The sequence below is a fragment of the Miniopterus natalensis genome, chromosome 5, assembly GCF_054644295.1.
Source record: "Miniopterus natalensis isolate mMinNat1 chromosome 5, mMinNat1.hap1, whole genome shotgun sequence".
NCBI classification, from domain to species: domain Eukaryota; kingdom Metazoa; phylum Chordata; class Mammalia; order Chiroptera; family Miniopteridae; genus Miniopterus; species Miniopterus natalensis.
Window position 1 is genome coordinate 70,079,491 of NC_142085.1, and position 27,497 is coordinate 70,106,987.

The 27,497-nt window shown below is 39.5% G+C and overlaps 1 protein-coding gene across 3 annotated transcripts; it reads right to left on the reverse strand.

The window, feature by feature from the left end:
- Positions 1 to 698: 698 nt before the first annotated feature.
- On the reverse strand, positions 699 to 25,515 carry SAMD3 (sterile alpha motif domain containing 3). 3 transcript variants are annotated; one of them, XM_087817180.1, is made up of 11 exons: positions 25,499 to 25,515; positions 25,162 to 25,265; positions 24,318 to 24,507; positions 21,328 to 21,435; positions 13,147 to 13,332; positions 12,814 to 12,898; positions 9,629 to 9,796; positions 4,356 to 4,556; positions 1,915 to 2,090; positions 1,353 to 1,452; positions 699 to 1,149 (listed from the first exon to the last, which is right to left on the reverse strand). In XM_087817180.1, the coding sequence occupies exons 1-11, from the start codon at positions 25,513 to 25,515 to the stop codon at positions 865 to 867; spliced, it is 1,620 nt and encodes a 539-aa protein (XP_087673306.1). In that variant the 3' UTR covers positions 699 to 864. The 3 variants fall into 3 exon arrangements, with proteins under 3 accessions (XP_087673306.1, XP_087673307.1, XP_016060356.2); XM_087817181.1 differs by lacking the exon at positions 25,499 to 25,515 and having other exon boundaries at positions 1,353 to 1,435; positions 1,919 to 2,090; positions 25,162 to 25,240; XM_016204870.2 differs by lacking the exon at positions 25,499 to 25,515 and having other exon boundaries at positions 1,353 to 1,435; positions 1,919 to 2,090; positions 21,328 to 21,439; positions 24,316 to 24,507; positions 25,162 to 25,240.
- Between the last annotated feature and the right edge of the window lie 1,982 nt (positions 25,516 to 27,497).

The window sequence follows — 27,497 nt, forward strand, 5'->3', positions numbered from 1 at the left end:
AGGTATGCAGAGCTGCACCTTCAGGGAGGGAAGCAGAGAAGACAAACTCGGGTTTCAGAGGGAAACAGAAGGGAGACACGGGTCGTAGGGATCAGAACCTGTGCCAGCGAGATCGGCCAGCAGTGAGGAGTCCAAGGAATGAAGCAGCCCTTGTTCTGAAAAATGTGACTGAAGGAAACCAAAACGCCCAGGGCCAGGCAGGTCAGCTCTGGGAAGAGGAACTGGGGACTATGTGTATCTTCTAAAAATACCAAGTTTCAAAGGTTTCCAAGCAATACTCAGACCAAAGAGGCAGCCCCCAGCCCCCAAATGTGCAGTTCCTGGACATTAAGCCTTTCTCAGGTGGACACTTTGAGTTAAGTGCATGGTCTTACCCTAAACCAAAGGACTTGAGCAAATATGAAGTGTAGTGTCTTGAAAACTAAGGCACCTATAAAAGTGTAACCATGGAATTTCTTAGAACTCAAATCAAAATAAACATTTTTAATTAGGTAGTAGTTTATTACAGAATTTCACAAAGAATTTAAGTATCTAAGGTTAAAGACAGAAGGCATTGAGCCCTGGCCAGGCGCCCACGTGGTTGAAGCATCGTCCTGTACACCTAAAGGTTGCGGGTTTGATCCCCAGTCCGGGCACGTACGGGAGGGAGTCGATCAATGTTTCTCTCTCACGTTGATGTTTCTCTCCCCTCTCCCTCCCTCTCTAAAAATCAATGAAAACCTGTCCTCGTGAGGCTAAAGAAAAAAAGGAGGCACCGAAATTCACATCTTTGAGGCAAGACGATTTTCCGTCTACCTAATTCAAACCAATTTTGTAATTTCGGCTGTCCCAGAGATCGATTCCGATGCAATATTTGGCATGTTGTTAAGTGACCGGGTGTTGAAATCCTACTTCCTTTTCCTTTTCTTTCATAGAAGGAAAACAGGGACTGTGCATATCAAAAATCAGTGTCTCCAGGAAGTTGAGGGTTTGGGACAATCGTCTTGGACACTGGATCCCAAACACATGAAAGGCAGCTACTAGAGCAGCCAAGGCCGTGACGCAGTCGTCCACTCTTGTGAGTCTTTCTTTTTCCAAATACAGAGAAAACTCACAGGCATCAATGTTGAAAGGGTTCTTAACTTCTAACACAGGTGTGGACACTTGCACCTGAAAAAAAAGATAACATGGCATGTAAAATAGCGAAGTAATACACGGTGCCTGAACTTAACCATGATATTATAATAAATGAGCTTGTTGCAAATTAGCATATTTGTAAAAATGACAAAACATAGTCCCAAATAGACCACCATCCTGCTTTCAAACATGAAGATGTAAAATGTGAAATCAGTGATCACCGATCTACTGCATACCTTCTCATTCACACTGACAAAAAGGCTGGGATCATCCCCAAAAACGTCTGGCAGGAGTAAACACGTGGCTGTCATCTTCATATCTGTCAAGGCAAACATGCTGAGAGTCTGAGAAAAGTGAGCTTTATTGTTGTAGCGAAGCCAGTATAAAGTACCTGGATATTTTTTTTTAATCGTTAACCTTCTACAGAGAGCAAACTAGCCTTCTGAGATCAGTGTTTTCCCAACCATTCTTCAACATCCCAGCTAATAAACATCCAAGGTCTCAGGTTCCCGCCCCAGGTCTCGGCCAGGAGTCGCTAAGAATTCTGCGCGGCCCCTCTGCCGGGGTGGTTCTGTCAGCTTCCCTTGTGGCTGAGATTAGGAAATGGACAGATTCCTGGCTCCCTAAATAGAATTTTATAGTGTCAAGTGCACTTTTTATATTTATACCCCAACACCTCCCAGTTGAAAAGTTTTTTCTCTCCCACAGGTTGTTTCCCTAAATTTTACTCAGGATCAAAACAGCTGCGCCCGCTGCCCTGAATCACAGAGACGAGCCCAGGCCACCCCGCCGCGTCACTGACGTCTCCGCGCGTCCTCATCTGGGTGTCGCCGCATCTGTTCCTGCAGCGCGATGCTGACCGGACTGCGCGCCACCGACAGGGAAGCCAGGATGTTTTCCGAGTAGGATTCCAAAATGTGCCTCGTCTTCTTATAAATATCTGTTCTCGTAAGCAGCTGAAATTCTCTGAACATCTGAAAGGAGAAAAAGGTACCGGGTCACTAGGAAAGCTAATCCTAAATAACTCTTTAGGATTATTTTAAACTTTGAATGTAGTTTAAGATTTGAGTAGCGTTAGTGGAAAAGTGAAGATTTAGGACAGAGAAGGAGGAAGGAAGGAAAGCCTGAAATGAACAGGAAAAGATAAATAATGGACGTGGCAAACTTGGAAGCCCATAGAATTAAAACTTTGAGTGCAGACTCAGTTCAAGGAGTAGACAAGCATATTATAGCTATTCGGGTGACCTAACTAAGACCTAGGATCTTATGTTTCTTTAGGTAAACCACATTGTTGTTTTAACAGCATCCGAAATGAAGCAAAAAGAAGAAAACTTAGATTTTAGGAGGCACATGTTACCAAGTACTGAAACTGAGTGTTGTAAGGGATTCTAGGGAAAGGGGAGAGTTTTAGAGACTGTGAGATCAGACAGAAATAAACTACATACAAGATAATTGATTACAAGGTGAAAGCAAAGCCAGTTTACCTTTGTGGAATCCCCTTCACTTAAAACCACCCTCTCTTGCCACTGGCTAAGTGCTTCTTTTAAAGTGAAAAGCAGAAGCCAATTACTTAGTCTAGGTTTGTATGATATCTCTTCATGAGTTAGGCATTTTTGACAAGAATACTGACACTTCTCTTTGCATGAGGAAGCACGAGATGGAACTGGAAATCACTCCCATTGTCAGAAACATAAACTAATATCACTTGTTTAAGATGAAATCTGTCAGGTTTCTCTACTGTAAAGTTAATGAATATATATGTTTTAGTTATTAATTAATTTAAAGTTGTAAGTATTATATTAGCTGGGGATTCTTATGTACTTTCACATAAGTTCTAAATTATGATTGTTGAAATGGTTTTGCAGCAAGGTGAAAACTAGCATCTCAAAGGATGCATTGGACAATTTGGGGAATTGTTTAAATTTGTGTTTGGTATTTTGCCCTCCTCAATCCCCTCCTACTTGTCTTGTGTCACATCCAATAGATCCCAGTAACAAATTCCTACTTGATATTTTTGATAGTCTAATAAAGTATATATTTTTTTAATTTAAAATCTTCGAATTTTCTGTTGGGAGAAAGTTTGAGGGCGGAGGTTGATGAGGGCAGGTGGTGATGGAGGGTCCATGTAAACTCCCAGAGCCCCACGTCCCACACCAGCTGCTTCTCTGCCACGTGTGTGTGTCCACAGCTCCCAGGCCCTGAGTGTTTTCACAACGGGAGCAGCAACAAGTGGTGGGGTGGTTTGGAGCTGGGCCAGCTGTCCCACTAGAGGGTAACTGTCTGTGTATATATATGTAAGTGAGGTCAAGCTTGCTTTTATTTTAGGAAGCACAACAAGGTTTTTATGAATTGAAAATCCCAGTTAGCTACATGATACTGAGTTAGGGAGGTGCTTCCTAAAGAAACCTGAAATGTTTAGCTCTTTGTTTACAACAATAAGTAGACAACTTTAGTAAGTAGTCATTACAAAAACCATGTTAAGAGAAAGCAAGCAATAATCAAGGTAGGTTTTCTGAGAGGACCAGATAAGACAATCCACATATAGTGATAAGAATATGCCTGCTACATAGTAAGTTCAGATGTTTGCTATTTGCATTATTATGAAAATAAATCTGCCCACAAATTTTTATTTCAGATTTTTGGATTTTTTTGGTTTTTGGAAGAAGGAAAAATACATGAAACACTTTGAGTGCACCCAAAGAATTTCTCTATGAAATGTGTTCTCAGGTAAAAACTCTGATGAATCTTTCATTATATGCTACAGCTAAAATTGTAATAAAACCCTTTAATGGCCACCTTAAGTAAACTAAATGGCAGGGTATTTGAATTACCCCTTAAACTTCATGTATTTTAAGATCACTTTATGAAATGACTTGGGATCATAAAGGAAATAGATTTTGAGTAATGCTGCATACTAATAGTTCCTTAATAAACTATCTTAATTGTCTAAATGCATGTAAAGAAAAAAGGTCTCACACTTTCAAAATACCCCTAAGTAGTGGTCCCGCAGCCTCCACAATATGTCCAATGACAGGGAACTCTAAATCTGAAGGCAGACAGTACATGTTATTAGAAATAGGTTCTAGAAATTCTCAGCAAATAGTCCCAGCTATAGCCAGTGGGGCCTCACACACCCTACTGAGATTCACACTTGCTTATTCCTGTTACCACTCTAAGAGGAAAGAGACTAATCAGTGTGGATGCTATAATCACAGAGTATTATAAGCAAATAAAGATACCTGGTAAGGGCACTTCAGGAAAGGAAACATTTTAAGAATGTCCTTCAGAGGTGTTCTGCGGCCAATCAGCTTCCTTCTTATTTGCAAAGTCTGGCTCATTCTCTTATCAATTTCTCTCCAGTCCTTTTCTGTTTTCACATATTCTTGCTGGAGCCAGCTAATATGTTCATCTACCTCAGAATCTAAACAAATAGCTTCTTCCTGAAAAATATTTTCAAGATATCAATATGTTCCATATTTCACATTTCAGCTTAACGCTTCATGAAACTTGAATTATAGGCTGTATTGCACTCATTTTATATTTTATATAGCATAAACCATATTATAATAATGCAGTCATAAAGTGAGTATCATTGTGTGTAATTACATGTGGCATTGAACATGGTTAACAAATGGACAATCTTTAACTCTGTGAACAAATCAGATAGCTGAGTTTTCCTCATTCCAAATTCCAGCTGCCCCACTTTCAATTCCATCGTCATCGAATTGACTTTGGCAGTGATTTCCCGAGTCACTTGAAGAGTCTCTGCTTAGCTTTCAGTTGTGTGTCTCAGTCAGTCAGCAGGGAAACTGTTGCGACTTCGCCCCATGTTTCCACGTGAACAGCTGACTTGTAAAACCCAGTATTAGTAAAGCTGCCACCTGCCGATGGCAATAATTGCATTACATCCGGCATGCACCTGTCAACATTGTTCTTCAATTTGCGTTGCTTTACTCAGTTTTGCACCATGGGAGAAACATCTGTGGAAAAGGCTATAAAAATTAGTATTTAGACAATAAATCACTATGTGTCAGGTGCAGTAAGAAACAAAGAGTAACTGCCATAAAAGAAATCCAAGGGAACTTAGTAGATATTCTAGGCATTTAATACCTAAGCAGTTTTTGGGTAACTTTCAATTACATTTTATGGACATGAAGTCTGCAGTCCAGTTCCTGATGGGGAGAAACAAGGCTTGAGGCCAGGCGTATTTAGTAACTGTACAATCATGGCCGAGAAATACACATAGTGACCTGAGCGAGCCTTAAAGAGCTCGAGTGAGAAAAGTGAAACACTAATGAGGGATAGGATACCATTTACATTAAGTCAAATATATGTAAGGCCAAAGTGACAGTGCAAATTTTGGAACACTTAGAAACGAAAAGATACATACAAAAAACATTACAATGGTAGAGGTGAGGAGGAAGCCAGGTAGAAATGGTGACAAAGAGGAATGAACAGAACCAGAGAAAGGCCACAGGGCAATGGCAATACTGTGCCAACTGAAGAGTGATTCACTCGACTTTAACACCTGAGGTTTAAAAAAAAAAAATACTACAGTATAAAGTATAATTCACTACACTGCCAGGCAGTTCCATTTAATTCCTATAAACTTTTTACAACCAGTGTCATCATTTAAACAGAATAATGTTGTCAGTAACTGATGAAATTACTCAATTACGTCTACTATTTCAAGAATCTAATTATATCAGTTTTGTGGACAGAAAAAGGGATTCTATGGAAAGGAACCTCACAAGGTGATCTGATCATAAATTCCTAACTGGGCAGGTCATGGTGGGTAGTCATGTCCCAGGCCTACAACTTCCTTAGCTAAAGGCTTATCTGCTTATCTTTGCCTTAAGCAAGTCCTGTCCGTTCTTTCTGTGCATCTGGGTTATCACACCTTTGAAATGCCCTTTCCAGATCCCTCTTTCAAAAGTGGACTACCCTCAAGAGAGCACAGAATCTTAACTATCCTATAATCCAGTCCCCACCTAGCTTTCTCTCACCTTCATGTAATCTTCTTTACATCCCCTCCTTAATTTTGTGAACCCTTACGGGCTCCTGGTGGCTAACTGGGCTCAATAAAAAAAGCAGAGCCTAGCAGCCATTTCTGCACAGGGGCCTCTCACACAAACTGCACTTCATGGAGAAGCCTCTGCTCTAAACTGCCTGCCCTGGTTCTGCAGCCGAGCCAGCCCTTAAAAAGAAGGTCCTGGAACCCTGTTTCAACCAATAGGACTGAGGCTTTCCCCATCCAAATTGGAGCTGTGCAGTTCTGGCCAATCGGAGTGGCTTTCTTCTGACCAATCAGGATAGTGCCTTTTAGACCAATCAAACTGCAAGGATTTGGAGTCCTCATTTGCATAAGGATGGACCAATCTGGGACTGAAGACAGGGTCTGTCCATATACGCCAGCTCCCCTCCAGCTTGGGGAGCTCACTTTCCCTGAAAACTAAAGATTGTGTCTCCCTGGCTGAGCTGAAACGCGGCAGCAGAGCCCAGTGGAGACCAGCACGGAGCGGGGCAGAGCTGTCTAGCTGGGAAGGAGCCTGGCCCCAGGGCCACCTTACAGCCATGTTGTCACAATTGAGCTATTTTGCAATGAATAAAGTGTCCTTCTTCACCTCATCCCAAATTGGGGATTCCTGTTGACACTGAATTGGCGCCGACTGTTGGTTGACAATTTGAAATGCATAAAAAAACTGCAAAACTCATTCTCCGGAATTCTCCAGAGCACTTTAGATCTTGTTCCCCAGAACATGTCATCAGTTTGGCTCAAATAAACTCTCACAAAATTTTTTTATAGGTTTAGACATTTCTTACAGCAACAGTTTATAAATAAATAAAGTATAGTAAAAGGCAATTAAGGAAAAGAAACATTTATTAATTCATGGGTCTACAGAATTAGTTGGACCTAAAACTAAACATCAGATGCATAAGAAACAACAACAATTCTGGTTATTTGGCTGTGTGACTGTATAAGCAGCAGCGACGTGAAGTCGTGAGGTTGGAAAAGGATTTTTAAACACTGCAAATACCCGAGATTTTGCAGAATTTGTTCTGGGTACATAGTCTGGGATGCTGACATCCATACAACATGGTGAAAAGTCATTTTAGCCGTGGATATGAGGAGGGATATTGACTCACAGGTGGGTGCTTTCGCGATGTTGATGCTTCCAGTTTTGTAGCATAGTTTACGCAGCGCTAAACTGCCCTAGGAGATTGAGACAGAAGGAGAGATAGGGACTCAAGGTCTGTGGCCTATGCTCAGACTCACACAAATTCTGCAGCTGCCTGGGTTATCTGAAGAAGCCACGTGACAGACTAAGGAATGCACCGTCCTTCAGTGAGACATCTCTACCTGAAATTTTTTGGTAAATTCCTTCCAACCACTGAAGGAAAAAAAAAACAAAAAAAAACAGGAACAAAACTAAACCAATGATAAGTCATATATTCAATGGATTTGTCCCTCTGCTCTTCCTAGTGTTTTTACATTTGCTTAATCACCATGGAGGATACCAAACAGAGAAACACATTGTTTCTGTAATATTCTAGTGTAATTATTTTCCTGTCCTTTAAAGCTTTTGGCTTTACAGAGCACTAGGTCATAAACAGGGATGTTACAGTCTTTAAGAGAATCAGCAATTTGTAGCCCGATTTGTAAGGGGGGAAAAGTAAATACCAAATTAGATTTGTTTGCCAGGAAAAATATTGTTGCTCCAGATGTGAACAAAGACCACTTTATAATCTCTTTTTAGCCCAGTTGACAGGAAGGTCAAAGCTAAATTCTTTTGCAACTTATTCATCTTGAGCCATAATACATTCCATTCCCTATGTCTTTTATAGCAAAGCCATCTACATGGGCCTTAGCAGGATTCATTTAAGAATTCAGGTATGTCTGGGGGAGTAGATGGAGAGGTAGGTGGAAGAGACAAGCCATGAAAGGTACAGTTACATGAAGAAATAAAGTGGTTTTGAGAAGAAGCACGGTGATGAGTGTACAAATGGGTTCAGTGATGATACATCAACAAAAGAGAAACTGCTATTAGCCTTGTGTCCCTGGGGGTTGGTCTCTGACCCCACTGACTTACCCTTGAGTTCTAGTGCTAGGAACAATTGCTAATTTCCCAATTTTACCATTTATTCATTCCAATGAATTTTAGTGGGACATGCATTATAGGAAAAAAAGGGAAACTGAATATGCAAAATGTTTATTTATAAAGGAACTCTAATTTTAGCATCCTAGAAATCAAAATTTTTGAGAAAACTAATTTGTATAATTATGTTCCTTTATAGAGTGACTTTTAAGAATATAAAAGATATTTTAAAATAAATATAATTCTACTTTATTATGATTTTAGTTTATATTGGAATATTGCAGCGAACATTTCTAAAAAGTTACTCCACTAAATTCAGTTACCTTTCATCTGCCTTTGTCTTTTCATCAAAGTGCAGACATAGAATTATAATATCTTAACTGGCCAATGATTTGAAAATCTCATTGAAAATTATAGTAGTAAGATATTTAAAATATACATATACCTTCATCTAAAATTATTCTTTATGTAGATACTGGGATGAATGGTGTACATACACTGCTTTAATATATTACTATCCTCTAGAGCTTATAAATAGTGTTAATAGAATGAGATGGCCCAATATGATGCTCTATTAATAGCAAATAAATATACCAGCTGAAGAAGAAACTACAATACTTACACCAAGTACACTTACCAAGATAAATGTGTTTGCGGTGAAGTGTTAGGATTTACCTATCTAGGTTGGACTGAGTTGGAAGTAGAATTGGGGGGAGCATGAGATTTAGCGTCCATACTTGGTAGGGTGGGCATCCTCCCTAAGAAGTTCAATCTGCTTTATTGGCAGGGGACACTTTTGTTTCTGAGGGTATCTGGGTGCTGTGAGGTAGTTAAAGAATATAGGCCCTCAGATAACTAGGACCAACACGGGCATTATGTACAGCAAACCTGCTGCTGAGGAGGGATCTCCAGGCCCTGGCCGGATCCTCAGCCTGACATTCCTCACAGTCTCCTCGGGTGCTATGGGGTAACCTTCTGGGCAAAGTTATGGAGTTCTGTCTCCATGCATATGGATTACCTTCCCCCTGACACCTTACAGGTTACCTGACCCTACCATATGAGCATTAAAAACTCTCCGTAGCAATAAGAACAGCAAGAACACAAGATGCATTTTCAGATGACAGGAAGCTATTCGAGGACCCAGAACATGAGGGTTTTTCTAGGTTCTTTGAAGGTTGTAAAAGAATAAACATGAGATGTTCAATAGCAAACTCTGTTCAAACTGGTTTTGAAAGAACTTTTTTGGAACTAATGGCATTCACATTATTTGCTATGCAAAACAAATGTTCTTGCTTTCTGACCACCCCAAAAGGATATCATATTTTGTTTTAATTATTTCAAATGCTAGGACTTATTATCCCTGAATCAATCAACCAATCAATAAGTTGTCAGAACAATTCAAGATTCAATCTTACTTTTATCTGGACAATGTCCATTTCATCAAATCTTGTATCAGCACGAGATTTCCTTCTCTGGCCTCTTCGGTGCCCAAATTTCCACTTATTTCTCATCACCTGCTCGTCACCTTCTATGGACCTTCGAATATATTTAAAGCGATCTTTCAGGGCTCGTTTCCATAAAAACTGTAAAATAACAAAGTAGAACAGTTAATCTTCAAGGAGATTGAAATAATACTACCTAAACAACAAAATTGTTTATCTGTCACCTTTGGGCTTTATATCTTTTCACGTCACTGTAATAGAAACAATAACTCTATCCTTCCATTTACCCTCACAACAATCTTGAGATGTTGCTATAAAAATTGTAATCCCTAAATTACAAATAACAAAACAGAGTCAGAGAACTAAAAATATGTTTCCAATGTCACATAGCTATTGAGTAAATATACTGGCTATTGATTTTAGATTCTCTAATTCCTAAAATTGGATAATTTTCATCTTACTCTACTGTCTTCACAACCTACTCCACTTTTTAAAAAAATTTCTTATTTCAATTACAGTTTACATTCAATATTATTTTGTATTAGTTTCAGGTGTACAGCATAGTGGTTAGACAATTATATACTTTACAAAGTGTTCCCCCTGATATTTCCAGTACTCACCTGGCACCGTACAGAATTATTACAGTAATTGACTATATTCCCTAAGCTGTACTTTACATCCATGACTATTCTGTAACTACCAATCTGTACTTCTCAATCCTTTCATCTTTTTTACCCAGTCCCCAACCCACTCCCATCTGGAAACCATCAGTCTGTTCTCTGTATCTATGAGTTTGTTCCTGTTTTGTTTGTATGTTTATATTGTTCTTTAGATTCCACATATGTGAAATCATATGGTATTTGTCTTTCTCTGATTGAATTATTTTACTTAGCATAATACCCTCTAGGTCCATGCTGTTGCAAATGGTAAGATTTCATTCTTTTTTAAAACACACACACACGTTTTAATTGATTTCAAACAAAGGAAGGGAGAGGGAGCAAGAGAGAGAAACATCAATGACGAGAGCGTCATTGATTGGCTGCCCCCACCCCCCACACACACTGGGGATGGAGCCCACAACCCAGGCATATGCCTTGACCAGGAATCGAACCCTGACCTCCTGGTTCATAAGTTGACGCTCAACCACCGAGCCACGCGGGCCAGGCAAGATTTCGTTCTTTATTATAGCCAAGTAATATTCTACTGTGTGAATGTACCACAGCTTTTTTATCCACTTGTTTACTCATGGGCACTTGGGTTGCTTCCATAGCCTGGCTATTGTAAATAACACTGCATTGAACATAGGGGGTGCATATATTTTTTCGAATTATCATTTTGGGTTTCTTCAGATATATACCCAGGCCTTAGAATTTACTTTTCTAGTGGGTTCCAAAAAAGAAATGATAATGGCTTATGCATATATGGATTGATGCCTTTAAGGAAAATTTATTAAATGCATCAATTCATATATGACTTTTCTGTGATTCCTTGAAATTCACCTTGGTGAATACTATTGGCATTCACTCCCCAAATATTTGTGGAGCATCTACTGTTTCAAACACAAAGATACTCCTCCTGACCCTGCTGGTATCTGATTAACTCTTGCTCTGCCTGCAGATCTCAGCTGAGCCTTCACTGCTCTGTGGCCTCCCCAGCAGTTCATTTCCCTTGGTTATCAGCTCTCACCTTTCCTTGTCAACACTTATCACACCGGTAATTTACCCTCATCTGTGTGATGCTTTTCTGTTTCTGTTTCTTTTCTTTTGGTTCTTTTTATTCTCCTTCCCTCCCTCCCTTCCTTTCTTATTTCCTTCCCTCCCTCCCTCTGTCCCTTCCTTCCACTAGGCTAGAAGCACATGAGGACAGGCTCAGGGGTGCCTCGCTCGCCAAGTCCAGCACAGTGCTTGATACATCTTGGAAACTATAGAAATTGGATGCCTTCAGCCAGTCCTCTGTGCAGTGGAGGGGCCGAGGTACTGAAACAACAGACTAGCAACAAGACTGAGTCCTGGCCGGGGCTGGTAACAGCGCGCGAGCAGCCGCCTGACACTGCTTAAAGCCTGGGCCTCAAGGCTGCTTCTCAGCCCCCCGTCTTCCCTGTGGTGTCATGTGCTTGAGCAGGCCCAAGAGTGGGAGTGGGAAAGAAAAGGACCCTTTGCAGACAGACAAGCCTCTGTTTTCTCCCTAGTGTTGGCCACTAGAGAAGGTGGTAAGTCACGGGATGAGTTTGGCCATATTTTCTGAGTGCTATTTCCTCAGGACAAATGGGAATGCCACTGAGATTACATTAGTCCTTTATCTGGCACGTAAATTTTGTCATTCCTGGTTTCCTGGCTTAGGTCCCAATAAGAATTATTCTCTGCCCTTTCGGAAAGCACCGGGGCCTAAGTTGGAAAGACCTGGAGTCTAGGTCTAGTACATGGTAGCCAAGTAACCCACAGCCTTAGTTTCTTCAACTATAAATTGGAGCAATAAGATCAGTCCTGTCAATTGCACAGGTCTTGGAAGACTCAAATAAGCACTTTACTGCTGACAGCACTGATGGAGGTGCGGTCGCATTGTCCTCTTTCTACGTGTCACTTCTCTTAAAGATCCTGCCTGGAGACTCACTGTTACCCATGAGTTTCCAAAAGCTTTAAAACAGAGATGAAAGATGACAACAGAGGGAGACAAAGAAACCAAAGGGAAGGACAAGGAAAGGATGAATAGGTGGAGCACAGAGGATTTTTAGGGCAGTGAAAATACTCCGTATAACATTATAATGATGGATACCTCTGTCCAAACCCATAGAATGCACATGGCCAAGAGTGAAGCCCAAGGCAGTCTGCTCTTTGGGTGATGATGATGTAGGTTCATCGGTTGTAACAAATGTACCACTCGGGTGGGGATGTTGACAACAGGGGCAGCTACGCATCTGTGGGGGCAGCGGGTACAGGAGGGAAATGTCTGGACCGTTCTCTTAATTTTTCCGTGAACTTAAAACTACTCTAAAAAGGAAGTCTATCTTTTAAGAAAAGATAAAGAAACACAAAGAGAGAGAGAAGTATCCGAAAGAGAAGAGAGAGACCGAGTAAAGGGGGTTGAGACATAAAGTTACTGGACAACACCACAAGGCTATTGTTCTAAAAGGGGCTGAAATTAACAAAATAGTCACTCACAAAGCCACAGCCGTCCTTGTCCAGGAAAGGGTGGGCCTGCAGCAGGGCGTTGACCACATCGTTGTACTGTTGGGCGGTGGGATACCTGTTCAGCGCACAGGAAGACAGGTTTCACTTCAAACAGCCCAGTCCCTTCCTTTACAGTGAGTCTAAATTACACTCACGTTTCTTCCAGTCTTTCCATGTAACAATGCAGACACTCAAATATTGGGCAGTGTTGGACTTATTGTCAATACGTCATCCAAAATGTGAAAAGGGTTGGTTCCAAATGAATTCTGTTTTACTCTAACAGACTCTCTCCCAAAGCAGCACGTCTGCCCTGTTATTACTCACAGTGAGCCTTTCAGATACTTGGTCATGTCGGCCTGGAGAAACTCAATGATCCGTATCCTCATGCTATGGTCGGGACACTTCTGCTCCGCTAACATGCATTTGACATCATAGGGAAACTCGGGTAAAACATAGGACTTCGTCCACTGCAAGGCTTTATTCCTTGCTAGAACATGCTTTGTATTCCTTCTGTTAAATAAAGACACACAGAGAGTGAAATTCTATTTCAAATATATGTGAATTACCCATTTTCTGCATCCTGAGAACTTCTGATAGAAAGCAATTTCCTGAGACCTAAATATATGGAAGTCATCAATCGGTCTTCCATCCATTCATCTATCAGCATATGTTTGAAGGCTCATTAGGTATCTCTGCTTCCTTTCCCTTTGTACCCATAAATACTTGTAGTTCTGGGAAAAAAATGTCATAATAATATAGGCTTTAGAATAAAGCCTGAAGTTGGGAAGCATATTAATCCATATATCTTGAGGAAATAATATGTAATACATAGCTGAGTACTGAACACTATCAAACAAAAAGAGTGAGTTGCTGAAAATTCAGCATAGCAAGTGAGGCATATAATAAGTCTTAGCACCTAATTAAGAAAATTATTCTAATTAATTTACTCTGCTGCTGTTTATAGTGAAAGACAAGGTCCACTTAATTTAGTTGGTCTTGGCTATTTTAAAGGTAAACTTAGTTTCTGAATTTAAAATAAGTACCAGATACTCTGATTTCATCCAGATGAAGTTTCTACCAAACACTACAGAAAACTATAGCTACAGAAGGCAGATCAGTGGTTGCCTGGGACTGGGGGTGGGAGAGAAGATGGGCTGCAAAAAGGAGGGAAATTTTAAGGTGATGCAATGTTCCAAAGTGGATTGTGACCATGGATGCACAACCATATAAACTTGCTAAAATTAACTGAGCCATACACTTTAAGTGAGTGAATTTTATGTTATGCAAATTATACCCCAATAAGGCTGTTTATAAAATTAAGTATCAGAACCACTTTAAAACTCTGAAGTTAGTGACTGATCATTAAGTGTGTAAAAAGAAGACTCTACAGTAAAATTTCCAAGTAACAGTTACCCAGAGGCACTAACTAGCTTTCAATCCACTTCACTAATAAGATTGATTGGAATGAAAGTAAAGGAACAAAGGCAAAGTAGAAGACAAAAAAAAACAGAAAGATTTCCTAAATTAGCCTAAGTAGGTTAATTTTCTAGCACAACCTTGGCATCCTTAGTAGTCCTAAGAAAATTCAGATGAGTTCTGAAAGGCTAGGCCCCTTTAGAATTTTAGATAGTATTTGACAAGACTGTACGAGATACAATGAAACACGGGGAATAAAGAAAAGAGGAGAAACACTCTCCTCTCTTTTTATGACAAGCTCCCTCCTTTTTTCCTGCTTTGACAGTCACTATATCAGCGTTGAAAACATGTCCTAGCTAAAATAAGCACACCCATAACTTAACACTTGATGCAAGACAGTGACAGGTAATTCCCTGATGAAGTCTGTGCTTATATTGAGGTTGACTATATGGCAATTATTCTTCTATTTATTTATTTATTTTTTTATATCTGTATTGATTTCAGAGAGAGAGGGAGAGGAATAGAGAGACAGAGACATCAATGATGAGAATCATTGATCGGCTGCCTCCTGCACGGCCCCAACTGGGAATTGAGCCCGAAACCCGGGCATGTGCCCTGACCGGGAATCAAACCACGATCTCCTGGATCCTAGGTGCTCAACCGCTGAGCCATGCCTGGCCGGGTGGAAGTTACTCTTCTAAAATCCCTATTTCCATTTCCATTTGTTAACTCATTTCCTTTTCCCATGATCTCCCCCTTATACACTCAGACCAAGAGTGCAAAGTAATGACAAGTTTTGTTTGCCATATTTTGTGCCTTCCCAGGGTTTTTGAAAGGCAATGTAACTGTGCCAGTGGTAAGTTTGGTTTCAATACATTTTAGCCCAGGGGGTTCAAGTAGCTAAGTTAGTTGTAGGACCCCTTTAGACTTTTGAGGTCACCATCTCTTATTTAGTCCCACACCAACAGATGACTTGAAAGCTCCAATGCTATAAAATAAGGCTTGGTACATTTTTTACCTTCTTGTGCTACATATTTTTTTCATGTCTCTTCTCTTTAATTTCAGAGTAGGGACTATATACCATGGTGTTATTTCTGTCAAATGTTAGAATGAAGCCAGACCCAGACAGGCTCTTTCCAATCTAGGTGTTCTAAGTTGCTCCTAATAGTCACTCTACAAAATCAGAGGCATCACATTCTCCTTTTCTTCACATTCTGGAAGTGACTGGAACACAAGCTATGCCAACGAACTCAAGTCAAAATTAGCACTACACAATAAAAGGGACTCATCAGAAATTAAAAATACTTTCTAACTTGGAAGCAGGTAACTTCAGGCACAGTTGTTTCCAAGCCACAAAATGATGTTTTCATTGGATTAAAAAACTTTTACTGTGAGGTTAAGATTATTCATAATATCTTTATTAAGTAGAGTTGGGCAGAACAACAACAGAAGTTGGCCTAAAGTAAGTTCAGGGAGCAGAAAGCATTTGCGAATGAAGAGGACACTAATATTTCTATTCCCACCTCAGAGCCAGTGCTCTACAGAAGTTGAGTCTCGGCAGGGAGCAGAAGAGACAAAGATGCTACATGAGGGCAGGGACTATTCGTTTTACCTCCAGTGTATATAACTTTGCTTCATGGAGTTGGCACACAATCACTTTTGTTGAAAGAAAGAACATGATCAGCTGGAGGGAGTAGTTATATGAGGAGGGACGAATTCACTTCGCTCTGGGCAATGTTTTGAACATCTCAGGGTTTCCTTATGACATTCACAACTCTGGGGATTCAACTCACCATTTATGCTCCAAATATGTCCCTCATATCAAGCCCATCCTGCTTTTCCTTTACTTCTTATACCTTAATGTCTTTCCAATCACTTTACTGAGACTGCTTCCTCAGAAGTCAGTAATGAGTCCCTAAGTTACAAATCCAGGGCCTTTTGAGAATGGCCTTTTTCAAGAACTTTCTAACCGCATTGAACACTATTGACCACTTCCTCACAGCCCTCTTCTCCTTCTCATCTCCCGTGACACTCTTTTGCTTTCCTGCCTCTCCTCCTGTCTCTCCAACAGCTTGCTTGTTTTATTTGCTCACTTATTTGTCCTTCAACTTTTGTAAGAGTTTACACAAGGCTTGGTCCTTGCCATCTTAATCTTTAGAATTAATCTGTGCTTTTCCTCTCAGAGAACTTATCCATCCCCACAGCCTTGGCTCTGACCTCTCCAACAACTCGTACACTGTTCATGTCATGCACATCTAAAATAATTCATAATCTTTTTTTAAAATGACTTTTCCATTTGCTATAAACTGAATTGTGCACCCCCTCCCCATCCCCTTGCACACCCAATCCATATGCTGAAGACTTAATCTCTAATGTGGCTGTATCAGGAGAGAGGGTTTTTATGGAAATAAGGTGAAAGGAAGCCCTGATACGATAGGATTAATGCTCTTATAAGAGACATCAGTGCTCAGTCTTTTTGTGCCACGTGAGGACACAGCACATCTACAAGCAGGAAGAGAGCTTCACAAGAAACCAAGTTGGCTGGCACCTTGAACTTGGACTTTCCAGCTACCATAACTGTGAGAAATAAATTCCTATTGTGCAAGCCACACAATCTTTGGTATACTGTTAGGGCAGCCTGAGTTGGCTAAGATACCATTCTAATTTCTGTGTTTTTTCTTTTTTTTTAAGCATATTCTCTTTTTATTATTATTAAATATATCTTTATTGAATTCAGAGAGAGGAAGTTGAGAGGGAGAGAGAGAGAGAGAGAGAGAGAGAAACATCAATGATGAGAGAGTCATTGATCGGCCGCAATCTCCTGGATCATAGGTAGATGCTCAACCGCTGAGCCATGCTGGCCAAGCTGTCTTTCTTTCCCTCCCTCCTTCCCTCCCTCCCTCCTCCCTCCCTCCCTTCCTTCCTTCCTTCTTTCTTCCCTCCCTCTCTCTTTCTTTCCCTTTCTTTCTTTCTCTTTCTTTCTTTCTTTCTTTCTTTCTTTCTTTCTTTCTTTCTTTCTTTCTTTCTTTCTTTCTTTCTTTCTTTCTTTCTTTCTTTCTTTCTTCTTCCTTCCTTCCTTCCTTCCTTCCTTCCTTCCTTCCTTCCTTCCTTCCTTCCTTCCTTCCTTCCTTCCCTCCCTCCCTCCCTCCCTCCCTCCCTCCCTCCCTCCCTCCCTCCCTCCTTCCTTCCTTCCTTCCTTCCTTCCTTCCTTCCTTCCTTCCTTCCTTCCTTCCTTCCTTCCTTCCTTCCCTCCTTCCTTCCTTCCTTCCTCTCTTTCTCTCTTTCCCTCTCTCTCCTTCCTTCCTTCCTTCCTTCCTTCCTTCCTTCCTTCCTTCCTTCCTTCCTTCCTCCCTCCCTCCCTCCCTCCCTCCCTCCCTCCCTTCCTTCCTTCCTTCCTTTTCTTTTTCTTTCTTTCTATAGTTCTTTTCTTAGCAAGTCAGACTTAATACCATGATGTCCTTTTTATCTTAACTTTTCACACTTAGGTGTCATAAAAATTTCTCTACATCTTATATCTTGTATTCGCCTACTTCTCCCCATGGTTCCTATTGCTAATCCAAGCATTTACAATTCAAATGTAGACTACATCAATAGTCTACTAGCAGAGTTTTGCTTCTAGAATGAACTAATTAGCTCACCCTAGACCATCCAACCTATTAACCATAAGCATTGGAAGAAATATTTTTTAAAAAAACTGAAAACACTGGAGAGTGAGTGGAAAAAAGCAGGCAGATTCTAAAGAGGAGGCTACTCTTAGAAGAAAAGGAAGACAAGGAGTGAGTATTCTTTTGTATAACTTTTAGGCTGAACCATTCCTCAGGTAGCCGCTGCTCAAACTCTAGTAGAAAACCTGCAGGCTTTATGGACTACAGAATTAGTAAACAGAGTTTGAGGAAACCACATCTCTTGAAAAGGAATGGAGAATCTCAGAAAGGAGAGAGAGTTAGTGAAGGGGGACTACAAATTCTATGTATAAATTGTGCAAATCTCTGGTTGATCCTGAACCACACATATACGTAACCCAACTAAGGATAAAAAAATTAAACTTAGATTTGAGTTAATACCCAAGAAACAACAGAGTTTTTAGTTTGAGTCCAACCAATTTTGTTGCTTGCTAACACTAACAATCAACACTCTTTTGGTGAATGAGGAATTATCAAGAGCTTCCACATTCTAACGTTCACAATGTCCAGTATGCAATTCAAAATTATGTAACATATTTTTTAAAAGGCCCAGAAAAATGTGACCCATTCTCAAGAGTAAAAGCAACAAAAAGAGTTTCATGCTGAGATGATCCAGATGTTGGCAAAGATGTTGGCAAGGATTTTAAAACAGCTATTGTCACAATTCAGTGACTTAAAACTATGTTAGACTAACTGAAATAATAGAAAACTTACCAGAGAAATAGAAATTATGTTAAAAAACAAATAGAAATTTAAAAAGGGAAAATTACAACATTTTAAATTTTAAAAATATATACTAGAGAGATTAACAGCAGAATGAAGATTACATAGAAGAGTCAGCAAACTTGAAGTTAGAGCAATAGAAATAATACAATCTGAGAAATAAGGAGAAAAGAGATTGGAAAAAGTAGGTAATAAGTCATTTTCTAATTCCAAATTCTCACACCTTATCCCCCTACATAGCTGTAAAACCTTCCCCTCCTTGACCTTCCACCCAACTTTACATAAACACTGATTTCAGTTAGTAGAGGGGCCAGCGAGAGCTGGTCAGTGGCTTCCCAGGCTATTCCTTCACCCAAGACATAGCCCAGGGTCCCAGTAGCCCAGCCTTGCTTGATATAGTAACCATGCCCAAGTAAAAGAAGCAACCCCAGTTTTGAGACAATGGCTCCTAGTTTAAGAGAATAACAGCAAATTGTGCCAACTCAGAGCTGGCTACCTGAGGTCTGGACTGGTTCAGAAAGTGGTCAACAGTTTTATTCAAAAGTAAAGTTTCTCTGTAGCTTACCAGACTTCTATGGAGAAGCTCTTTATGGGACTCAGTAGCTCTGTGATGGTGATAAAATGGATGCCCAGGAGCGGTATCCATAAAAAAACTGCCTCCAGAGAGGTCAAACAAGATGTACAAAGACCATACAGAGCTGGCAGAGAAGCATAACCCATGGACATTGGCTGTTGCTGGCTTCCTACATTTGCCCTGAATACATCATAAAGTTTGTCCAGATTTGACAAATCCTTGGACTCTGATTTGAACTGTCCTTTTGAAGCGTTTTTGTTTTGTTTTGTTTTTTTCTGAAAGACCATTCACTGGTCACCTGTCTACCTTTGCCCCTGTGACTGGAGTCTATAAAAGAGCTGAGCTATCTTTGGGCTTATGTCATCTGATATCTGTACCTCATGTATTGAGCCATCTGCTCCCCAAACATCCAAGAACCCAGCACTTCTAGAGACTATTCCCTATCCGTTAATGAATTTCAAATACTTTTTCAGGTCCTGAAAGATTGCTGGGATTAGACAGAAGCCAATGTGGAAATTTTACTTCAAATCTGAAGGCCCCATAGTTCAAAGACCAAGTGTATGTGAGAGCTGAAACTTCATAATCAACACTTGACCGTACCAGATGCTTTGCCTTTTGTAATTCATCATGCAGAACTCATCCTTTTTCCAATTGTTATAGGCCTAGTAATCTTCCTGTTTCCTAACAATGTAGCCCATACATTGAGTGACATGGCTGATTCAATCTATTGTACTCCCCCAAATTCTTATTGGTCTGGGGTCTCGCTACTCAAAGGGTAGTCCTAGAACAGCACTGGCAGACTTACTAAAAATGCTGACTTTCAGGCCTCACCCCTGACCTATTAAATCAGAATCTTAACTTGAACAAAATTCCTAGGTGATTTTAAGTACATTATAGAGTTTGAGGAGCACTGACCTAGGGCATTGATATTTTTTGTTTAAGTCCCCAGGTGGTGCCCTGCTCACTGGCATCGCATAGAGCCTTCTTACCTAACAGCATCTCTCACCATTTCCAGCAACTCCATTTTCTTTGCCTCAGTCTCTTACATTCCAAAAGTACTTGTTCCAAACACAATCCCGAGCTGCTGCAGGTGTTTGTACATTTGCACTTGCTGTTCGCTTTGCTGTGAATGTCTTTATTCTCTCCTGCCCCATCTTCTTTCAATGAATTTCTAATCACCTTTCAAAATCTTCCCTCAGTTTTTATGAAGCTTTCCCCAGAGACCTTCTCCACACTCATTTTCTGAAAGCCTTATTTCTCCCTCTTCTGTGCTAATTCTGTACCCTGTGCATTTCTACTTCTGCATACTTTCTTAATATTGCCATTATTAGCTTACATATCTGTCTTGTCTACTAAACCAAGTTCCCCTAGGCAAGGACTAAATTGCACTCCCTGCCTGCCACTGTCTAAATAATACCTAGCTCAGGGTGTATATTCAGTAAGTTTCCGACTGAACAAAATGGGAAAAATAGATTAGAAATCAAGCTCACTTTGGTTCTCTCCAAAGGCTTCATATGAGATTTAATGGAAGTGGGGAGAAGTCAGAGAGTTATTTATCATTAATTCCAGCCCAGTTTCCCTGATTCTGCAACTCCCGCTTGGCTGGTCCCAAAGATATCCTCTGCTGAACGAAATATCAACTTGACGGTAACTGAGACAGTGGGAAACAAAACTGTGGATAAGGGGGTACTACTATATAAGGACATGTTTATCAAAGCAGTGCCTCCATCAGGGGTAGTCAAGGTAAAACAACAACTACAAAATTCAAAACAAAAGCAAAGACTCTTCAAATGGCATATTCTGTAGGACGTTATTCACTGAAAAAATTCTATCTTTGCGGCTACTGTCAATCACTCTGCACAGTTTACTACGGAGAAATCCCCCCTTTCCCTAATAACGTGTACTTGAAAGATGTGTAATATAATCTCAAAACTTCACTTTTCCAACACAAAGATCAGAAAATTTAACCATCATCTTTTGCCAAATATCTTCATCACTTGATAAAAAACTCCCTTCCAGGAAAACAAGTTTTCACTTACATGAAACCTCATTTTAAAAAAGACAAATATTATCATTTGGCTTTAAATGTTTAGAAGTTGGCAACCCCACCTCTGTTTCAGTACTCTTTGGTCAATTAGTCCATTGTCAAGGGCTTCAGATGGATAGAAAGTTGATGTCTGCTCCCCATGGTTGGCTGGACTGGAGGACTGTTCATCCCTGTCACCAAGAAAGAAGAGGTGGGTCAGGGGCTAGTCAACAGGAGATCCAACTATTGATGTCATGGTGGCTCTGAAGTTAAGGTTCAGCTCACAGTTAACATATAATCTGTGTCTACTTCCAAGATCCACATTAGATCTACATTAGAGTCATGACTAAGAGAAATGAAAGATGGACCCTCTGGGGTCCTCTCACTCAGTAGTTCCTACATACTAGGAGATAGACTGACACGAGTTAGCAATGCTATTTTCACCAATCGGTCATATTTATAAATGGAGGTAAGACAACCCTTTCCTTTATGAAATGATGGTGATAATAAAGGGTACCTTCATTGGTTAATATTCTTATTTGGGGGGGAAAAAGGAAAAAAAAAAAGATGAACTCTATGTCAGATCCCTTCCCTATTCCCTGCTATTTTGGGGGACATTTAATTATCTGTGAGATCTCATGATGTTAGAACCACAATCCACTAACTCCTTCACTTTCTGAGAGATGCAACTGAAGCCCAGAAGGTAACGCAACTTCCTCACCACCACAAGCTACTCAATAGCTGTGCCAGGAGTTGATCTCAGTTTTTCAACTTCCTGTTCAGTGATTTTTCTACCAGCTTTAACAAGAACAACAACCAAAAAGCAACTGCAAATACTCCTAACTATTATAGATTTCTGCCATTTGCCTAAGTTTGAGTAGGATGCTTAAGTCCAGGTGTGGCCTACAAATCCTTTTCAAAATAACATACCAGGCAACCATCAGCCATTAAATGAAATATGCACTCAAGTTGAAACCCATCTGCAATCTCTGATCTTGAATGCCATTGTAGGCTCTTTAGAAGGAGTCTCAAGCATCATTTATTCTGTCTACTTTATTTTACAATTGAAACTAAGAAAAGTCAAGCAACTCTCCACTGTTAGATGGATAGCTAATGTCAGAACAGGGGTTTGAAATTAAGTGTTTTGATACCTAGCTTCAGGGTTCTTTCTACTACTCCAAGTTGCCTACCTTTATTAAGCACTTCCTGAGATGGCTTAATTAAATTGTATATTTTCATGCCTCTTTCTATTACAGTTCCTACATAGCAACATATTTGTTAAGTGCCAATATATTTGACAATAAGCAAATAAGCCAATAAGCATTTTAACCAAATATAACTAGTTAGCCCACCTGAAATTATGCACCAGAATAATTTAACCTGAATACAAGACAACACAATCCTTAAAGTGAGTCACCTACTTATTGAGTAGAGTGAAAAGCCCTCACTCATAAACGCCTGGACAACCAGTGTTCCAAGTCTTGGCTACATTTGAAAATGGCTTTCTTAACCAGGTTAGCAATACTTAATATCTAACACGAGACTATTTTGGTCTGGGATAAGGAGAAGAGATTTTCTCAAAGATTATGATACGCCTAACATCAATGTGAATTAACATAGAGTTAGGTACTCCATTACTTTTCACAGCCTACAGAAGAAGCAGCAGGAATGTCAATATTGAACAATCAATCCAAGTCAGTGTTAGAACCAGGAATGAAGCCCAGATTTCCTGGCAGTCCAGTTAGTTCTCATTTACTAGAGAACATTATAAACTGATTTACCGTGGAAACAAGGCTCTCTGTTTTCTTCCAAGTTGTGCTAAGGCCATCTCAAGACTCCAGTCAACTGAGGAGAACTTCCAGCTCAAAGTCCAAGTCATCCAAATCCAAGAATACCAAGAATTTACTTCGAGTTCTGTTTGAGGTTCTCACCCTCCCATTGCTCGAAAGGAGTGAAAACATGCAATGGGAGCTTCATCAAAAGTCACTTATGAAAAGTGTGCTTTTACATAGATATGTCAAAACAATGTTTTAAAGCCATCCTTCAAATAAATCAGATGGTAGTATCTCCAGACCAACCGTGAACCATCCCTTCATACCTACTCATCCCCCTCCATGTCCCAAATATCCAAATATTCTAGAAATCAAATTACTTAAGCCAGGTCTCTCTAACCTTATATTGCTTATCAGAGAGCAAGGCAGAAATATCTATTAGTACAGATATGATCTGAAAAACGAAGGTAAACACATAGAATGGATTTCAGCAAACATCATAATCTTATTTTTAAAATGAATGAATAATTGGTCTACAGCAATTATTTAACATTAGAAACCTTACAAAAAGTCTTGAAATACGGGGAAAGAAACACAAATCAGAATGCCTAAAATGATCCTGGGGCATAGATCTGTAAAATGAACATTTTAATTTTAAAATTCCTGTTATCATAGCTTTTCATTGCAAGTCAGTGATAAAAACAAACAAACAAATGAAAACATCCCTAAACCTCAAAGCCATCATAAATTTTCTACATGATTTTTGTGGGATGCTATCATAGCATTCAGCATTCCAAGAATACTCTTGAGAAATTAGAAGTCCTTGTAGCAAAAGTCTTTAGCAAATTATATTGTGAAGGCCTCTAGCAAATTATATTGTAAAGGCCTCTAGAGGAGAATATAAATTAGCTACTCTAAGGAATCCTTGGCAAATAAACACATACATAAATAAATAGTTTAGACATAAGCAAAGGAGCAGCAAAAAATGTCTTTCCCAAACTCTGATTTTAAGACCTAAGGGGCAGGGATCCATTTCTACTGACGTTGTATATACATGTCAACACTTGTTACAGTTTTTTATATCGGAGCTTCTGGCTTACGGGGCTACTCTTAGTCAGTGTTTAAAAAGTGGTGCATTTAAAAAAATGTATCTTGATTCATAAAACTTTGCAAAAAGTGTTCTTTATGCAGATGTTAGAAATGCTGTACACACAAGCTAGCTGAAAATGGTCACAATTTTCAAAGAGGTTTAAACCCCAAATATCATGCATTAAAAATAAAGAATTCACAAACAGACTTACTCTGGGGCTGCTGCTGCCTGCATGACCAGAGCTGGTGCTCTAGGGCTTCCTGGGGACTGCAGACCTTGACTCTTCTGCTTATATTTTTTAATTAAATCCATCAGGACAGCCTGGTGCCCAATTTTTTTTACCAGTTGCTGAACCATCCGATCGTTAAGAGCGAGAAGAGCGGGTCCACTTATTTCTTCCTCTGGGAAAAAGGGGGGAAAAAAACACACCAGTTTCTGCAAAACACAACATTCTGAGCAAGAAAAAAATTAGTGCCAGTGTTAAAAGGATCGTCTAAACTTGTCCTCTGAGGTTATAAAATGATCTGTATTTTTAAAGATAGAACACTGATATCGCACAATTCCAAACTGCTATCCGCTGCTAAGAAAGTACTAGAACATGGGATCACAATACAATCTCACTCCTTCCCCATTATCCCTTTCGCCCTTTCTGAGCCTTTCTTACAGGCATTGTTTTTATAAGGAAAAAAAATCTTAGGAAATTCTTCCTAAAAGCACCTGCCAGGCAACATTTCAAACTTGTAAATCCAACACTGCACAAAACTTACGTGCTCCACAATTTAAGGATAAAAGTGGTATCAAACAATATCAAATAGGTATTGTAAGTAACTCTTAAAGCTTTATTTTGAGTTCTTTTTGAAATATTATATTCTCCTGTGAATACTGGGTCACATGCAAACTGCCACAATCATTAGTCAAGAAATGAAAGTTCCCCCCAGCAGCCGCTCCACGCCCCACTCACAAGCATTAGGCAGCAAGAGCAATTATCAGTAACAAAAGACACTCAGTATCTAAGCGGCTCGATTAGCATTTTTGTAAAAGTGTAAACAACTCACCTTGAAACCTATGAGCTAGCTCTCCTAAGTTTTTCTCCACCAACCAACTGCAGACCTGGTCAACTGACCAAGTTTCCATTGTTGCACCCTGTAAATAAATGCACCTGTAGAATAAAAGGTCAGAGAAGGATTCTTTAGGTTTTCTTTCTGATTGTTTTATTTATTTACTTATTTATTTATTTATTTATTACCAATTAGCTCTCTAATCTCAGCTCCTTCCTTCAGGAGACTCTTTTAGACTCAATTCTAAGCCTCTTTCAAATTACTATTTTCCGAATACACATCTGAAAGTTGCTAATAAAAAAAAATCTCTTCTTAAAATGAGACCCATTTGAGCTTATTTCCTAGTCTCATTTCTCAAATTTCTCCACCTTCTCCTTTTTTTCCACAGGCATCCCTCAGCTTTACTAACAGGCAGCCGGAGACTACAATGGTACCCAATCCTGTACCATTAACACCCAGGGCTCTTCACAAAGAAACGAAAGGTGTGAAATTCACCACTACAGGGCTCCTCAGGAAGTGGTTGACTTTTACAAAAGAGGGGGCTGGGGAGGAAGGGAGGAAGGATCAGATAAAAGCCTCGCAGAGACACTGAGTAAACCAAGACTGGTTAACCCCTTGCTGCTCTGCAGCTAGGAGAGGGAGCTTGTAGCGGCTTCTCATGGCTTTGGTGGGCAAGAGGGGGAAGGAAGGAAGAGCCAAATTTCTCAAGGGAATCTGGATGTTTCTTTCCTTCCTTCCAATAAGAGTATATTCCATTCAGCTCTAGAACTTTATTGAACACCATTACGATTGTTAGGATAACTAGAACATTTTTTAAAAATTAAGTTAGGCAGACTCAAAATGGGAAAATAAATATATTAATAGCAGTAAATGAAAGAAGTGCTTACAGTGTTCAAAATAATCTTTATTTAGTTACGTTTGCATGTCACCATTCTTCTGTAACCACTTAGAAAATGTAAAACAAGTATACCAATTTCAATAATTTTTCCCATTTCCCTTAGGCAGCTCATTCCCTTTTATTTTCTACAATTCAATCCAAATTACTTTCAGTGCACTGGGGAGAAACTGAAAACAAAACATTTTAATGTTTTAATATTACTTTCAATTTCATCTTCCAATCAAAATGCTATAGATTTACTTGTACAGTAAGACACTGACTCTTCTACAAAGACAGGAGAAAGCCACTCTTAGAGAAATGGAATCCTAAGAAAAGATAAAAGTATTAGGTCATGTATTTAGATGTTATTGCCAGAAGCTCTAACAGTTAATACTGCATTTTTCACGTCTGTGGGTTTGAATTTCCACGTGAGAGAGTGGTGAAAGGGAAAGCATTTACCTTTCCACCTGACAATCTGAAAAGAGAACAGCCTTCAAAAATCACTTCCTAGAAAACAAGTATTCTCCAGGGTATAAGCCACATTCTCTTAAGCAGTCACGAACGCCAAGTTGCAAAATTGAAAACAAGGGTTAAATACAGAAGAACACCTTTCAGAATTACAGCAGCGGGTTTAATTTGCTCAGACAGCAGTGGCCACAGAGCCCCCCCCTAAGCTAAAGCAGCGAGAGCAGGGTGTGAAAAGTCATTATTTGCGGAGACTCTGGTGTAAATTAAAAATCACACCTTCCTGTCACACTTCTGTCTTCGTTGTGAAGAGTGGGACTTAGAAAAGAAAAAAGAAAACAATTCTCTAAATCCAAGAGTAAAAGCTATGCAGAGCAGAAGACACTGCCCAGCTGCCATCAAGGGATAAGTGGAAACTTGAGGATAAAAGTAAATTTGAAAATAAAATGAGTACTTAGAAATCCTCTCATATGTTTTAATTCTCAGATTTTTGCCTAATTCTACTTCTGGGAAAAACAGAACAGGTCTCAAATTATAACCTCATACAAACCCAATAAGATTTTTTTTCAAGTACTACAGTTTTTGCCCATTTGTTTTTCTAAATATTTAAGAAAATAATGTCGTTGCCTAGATACTGTAACATCTTTAAGTAGCAACCTTACAATTTCCTCTCACAAAAATTATGAATATATGTTTATGGTTTTATACACAATACAGGAATAAAAGATATGTCAGATGAGGAAAAACGCATCCAGCAGCTTTACTGCATTTCCAGCAGTTTCAGAAACATCTGAAAAGGTTTTGAAATGTGAGGACAAGTATTATCACTAAGTATTTTAAGACACAATAATGTAAAAAGAATAAAAAATAATTAATGATGACATTATGCGTGACTACTCCAGCCAAACCATTCTCATTATTAAATTATACTTCAATTAAAAATTTGTACTGAATATTGAGGATTCTCATCCATGTAAAGTCAGGAAGAGCT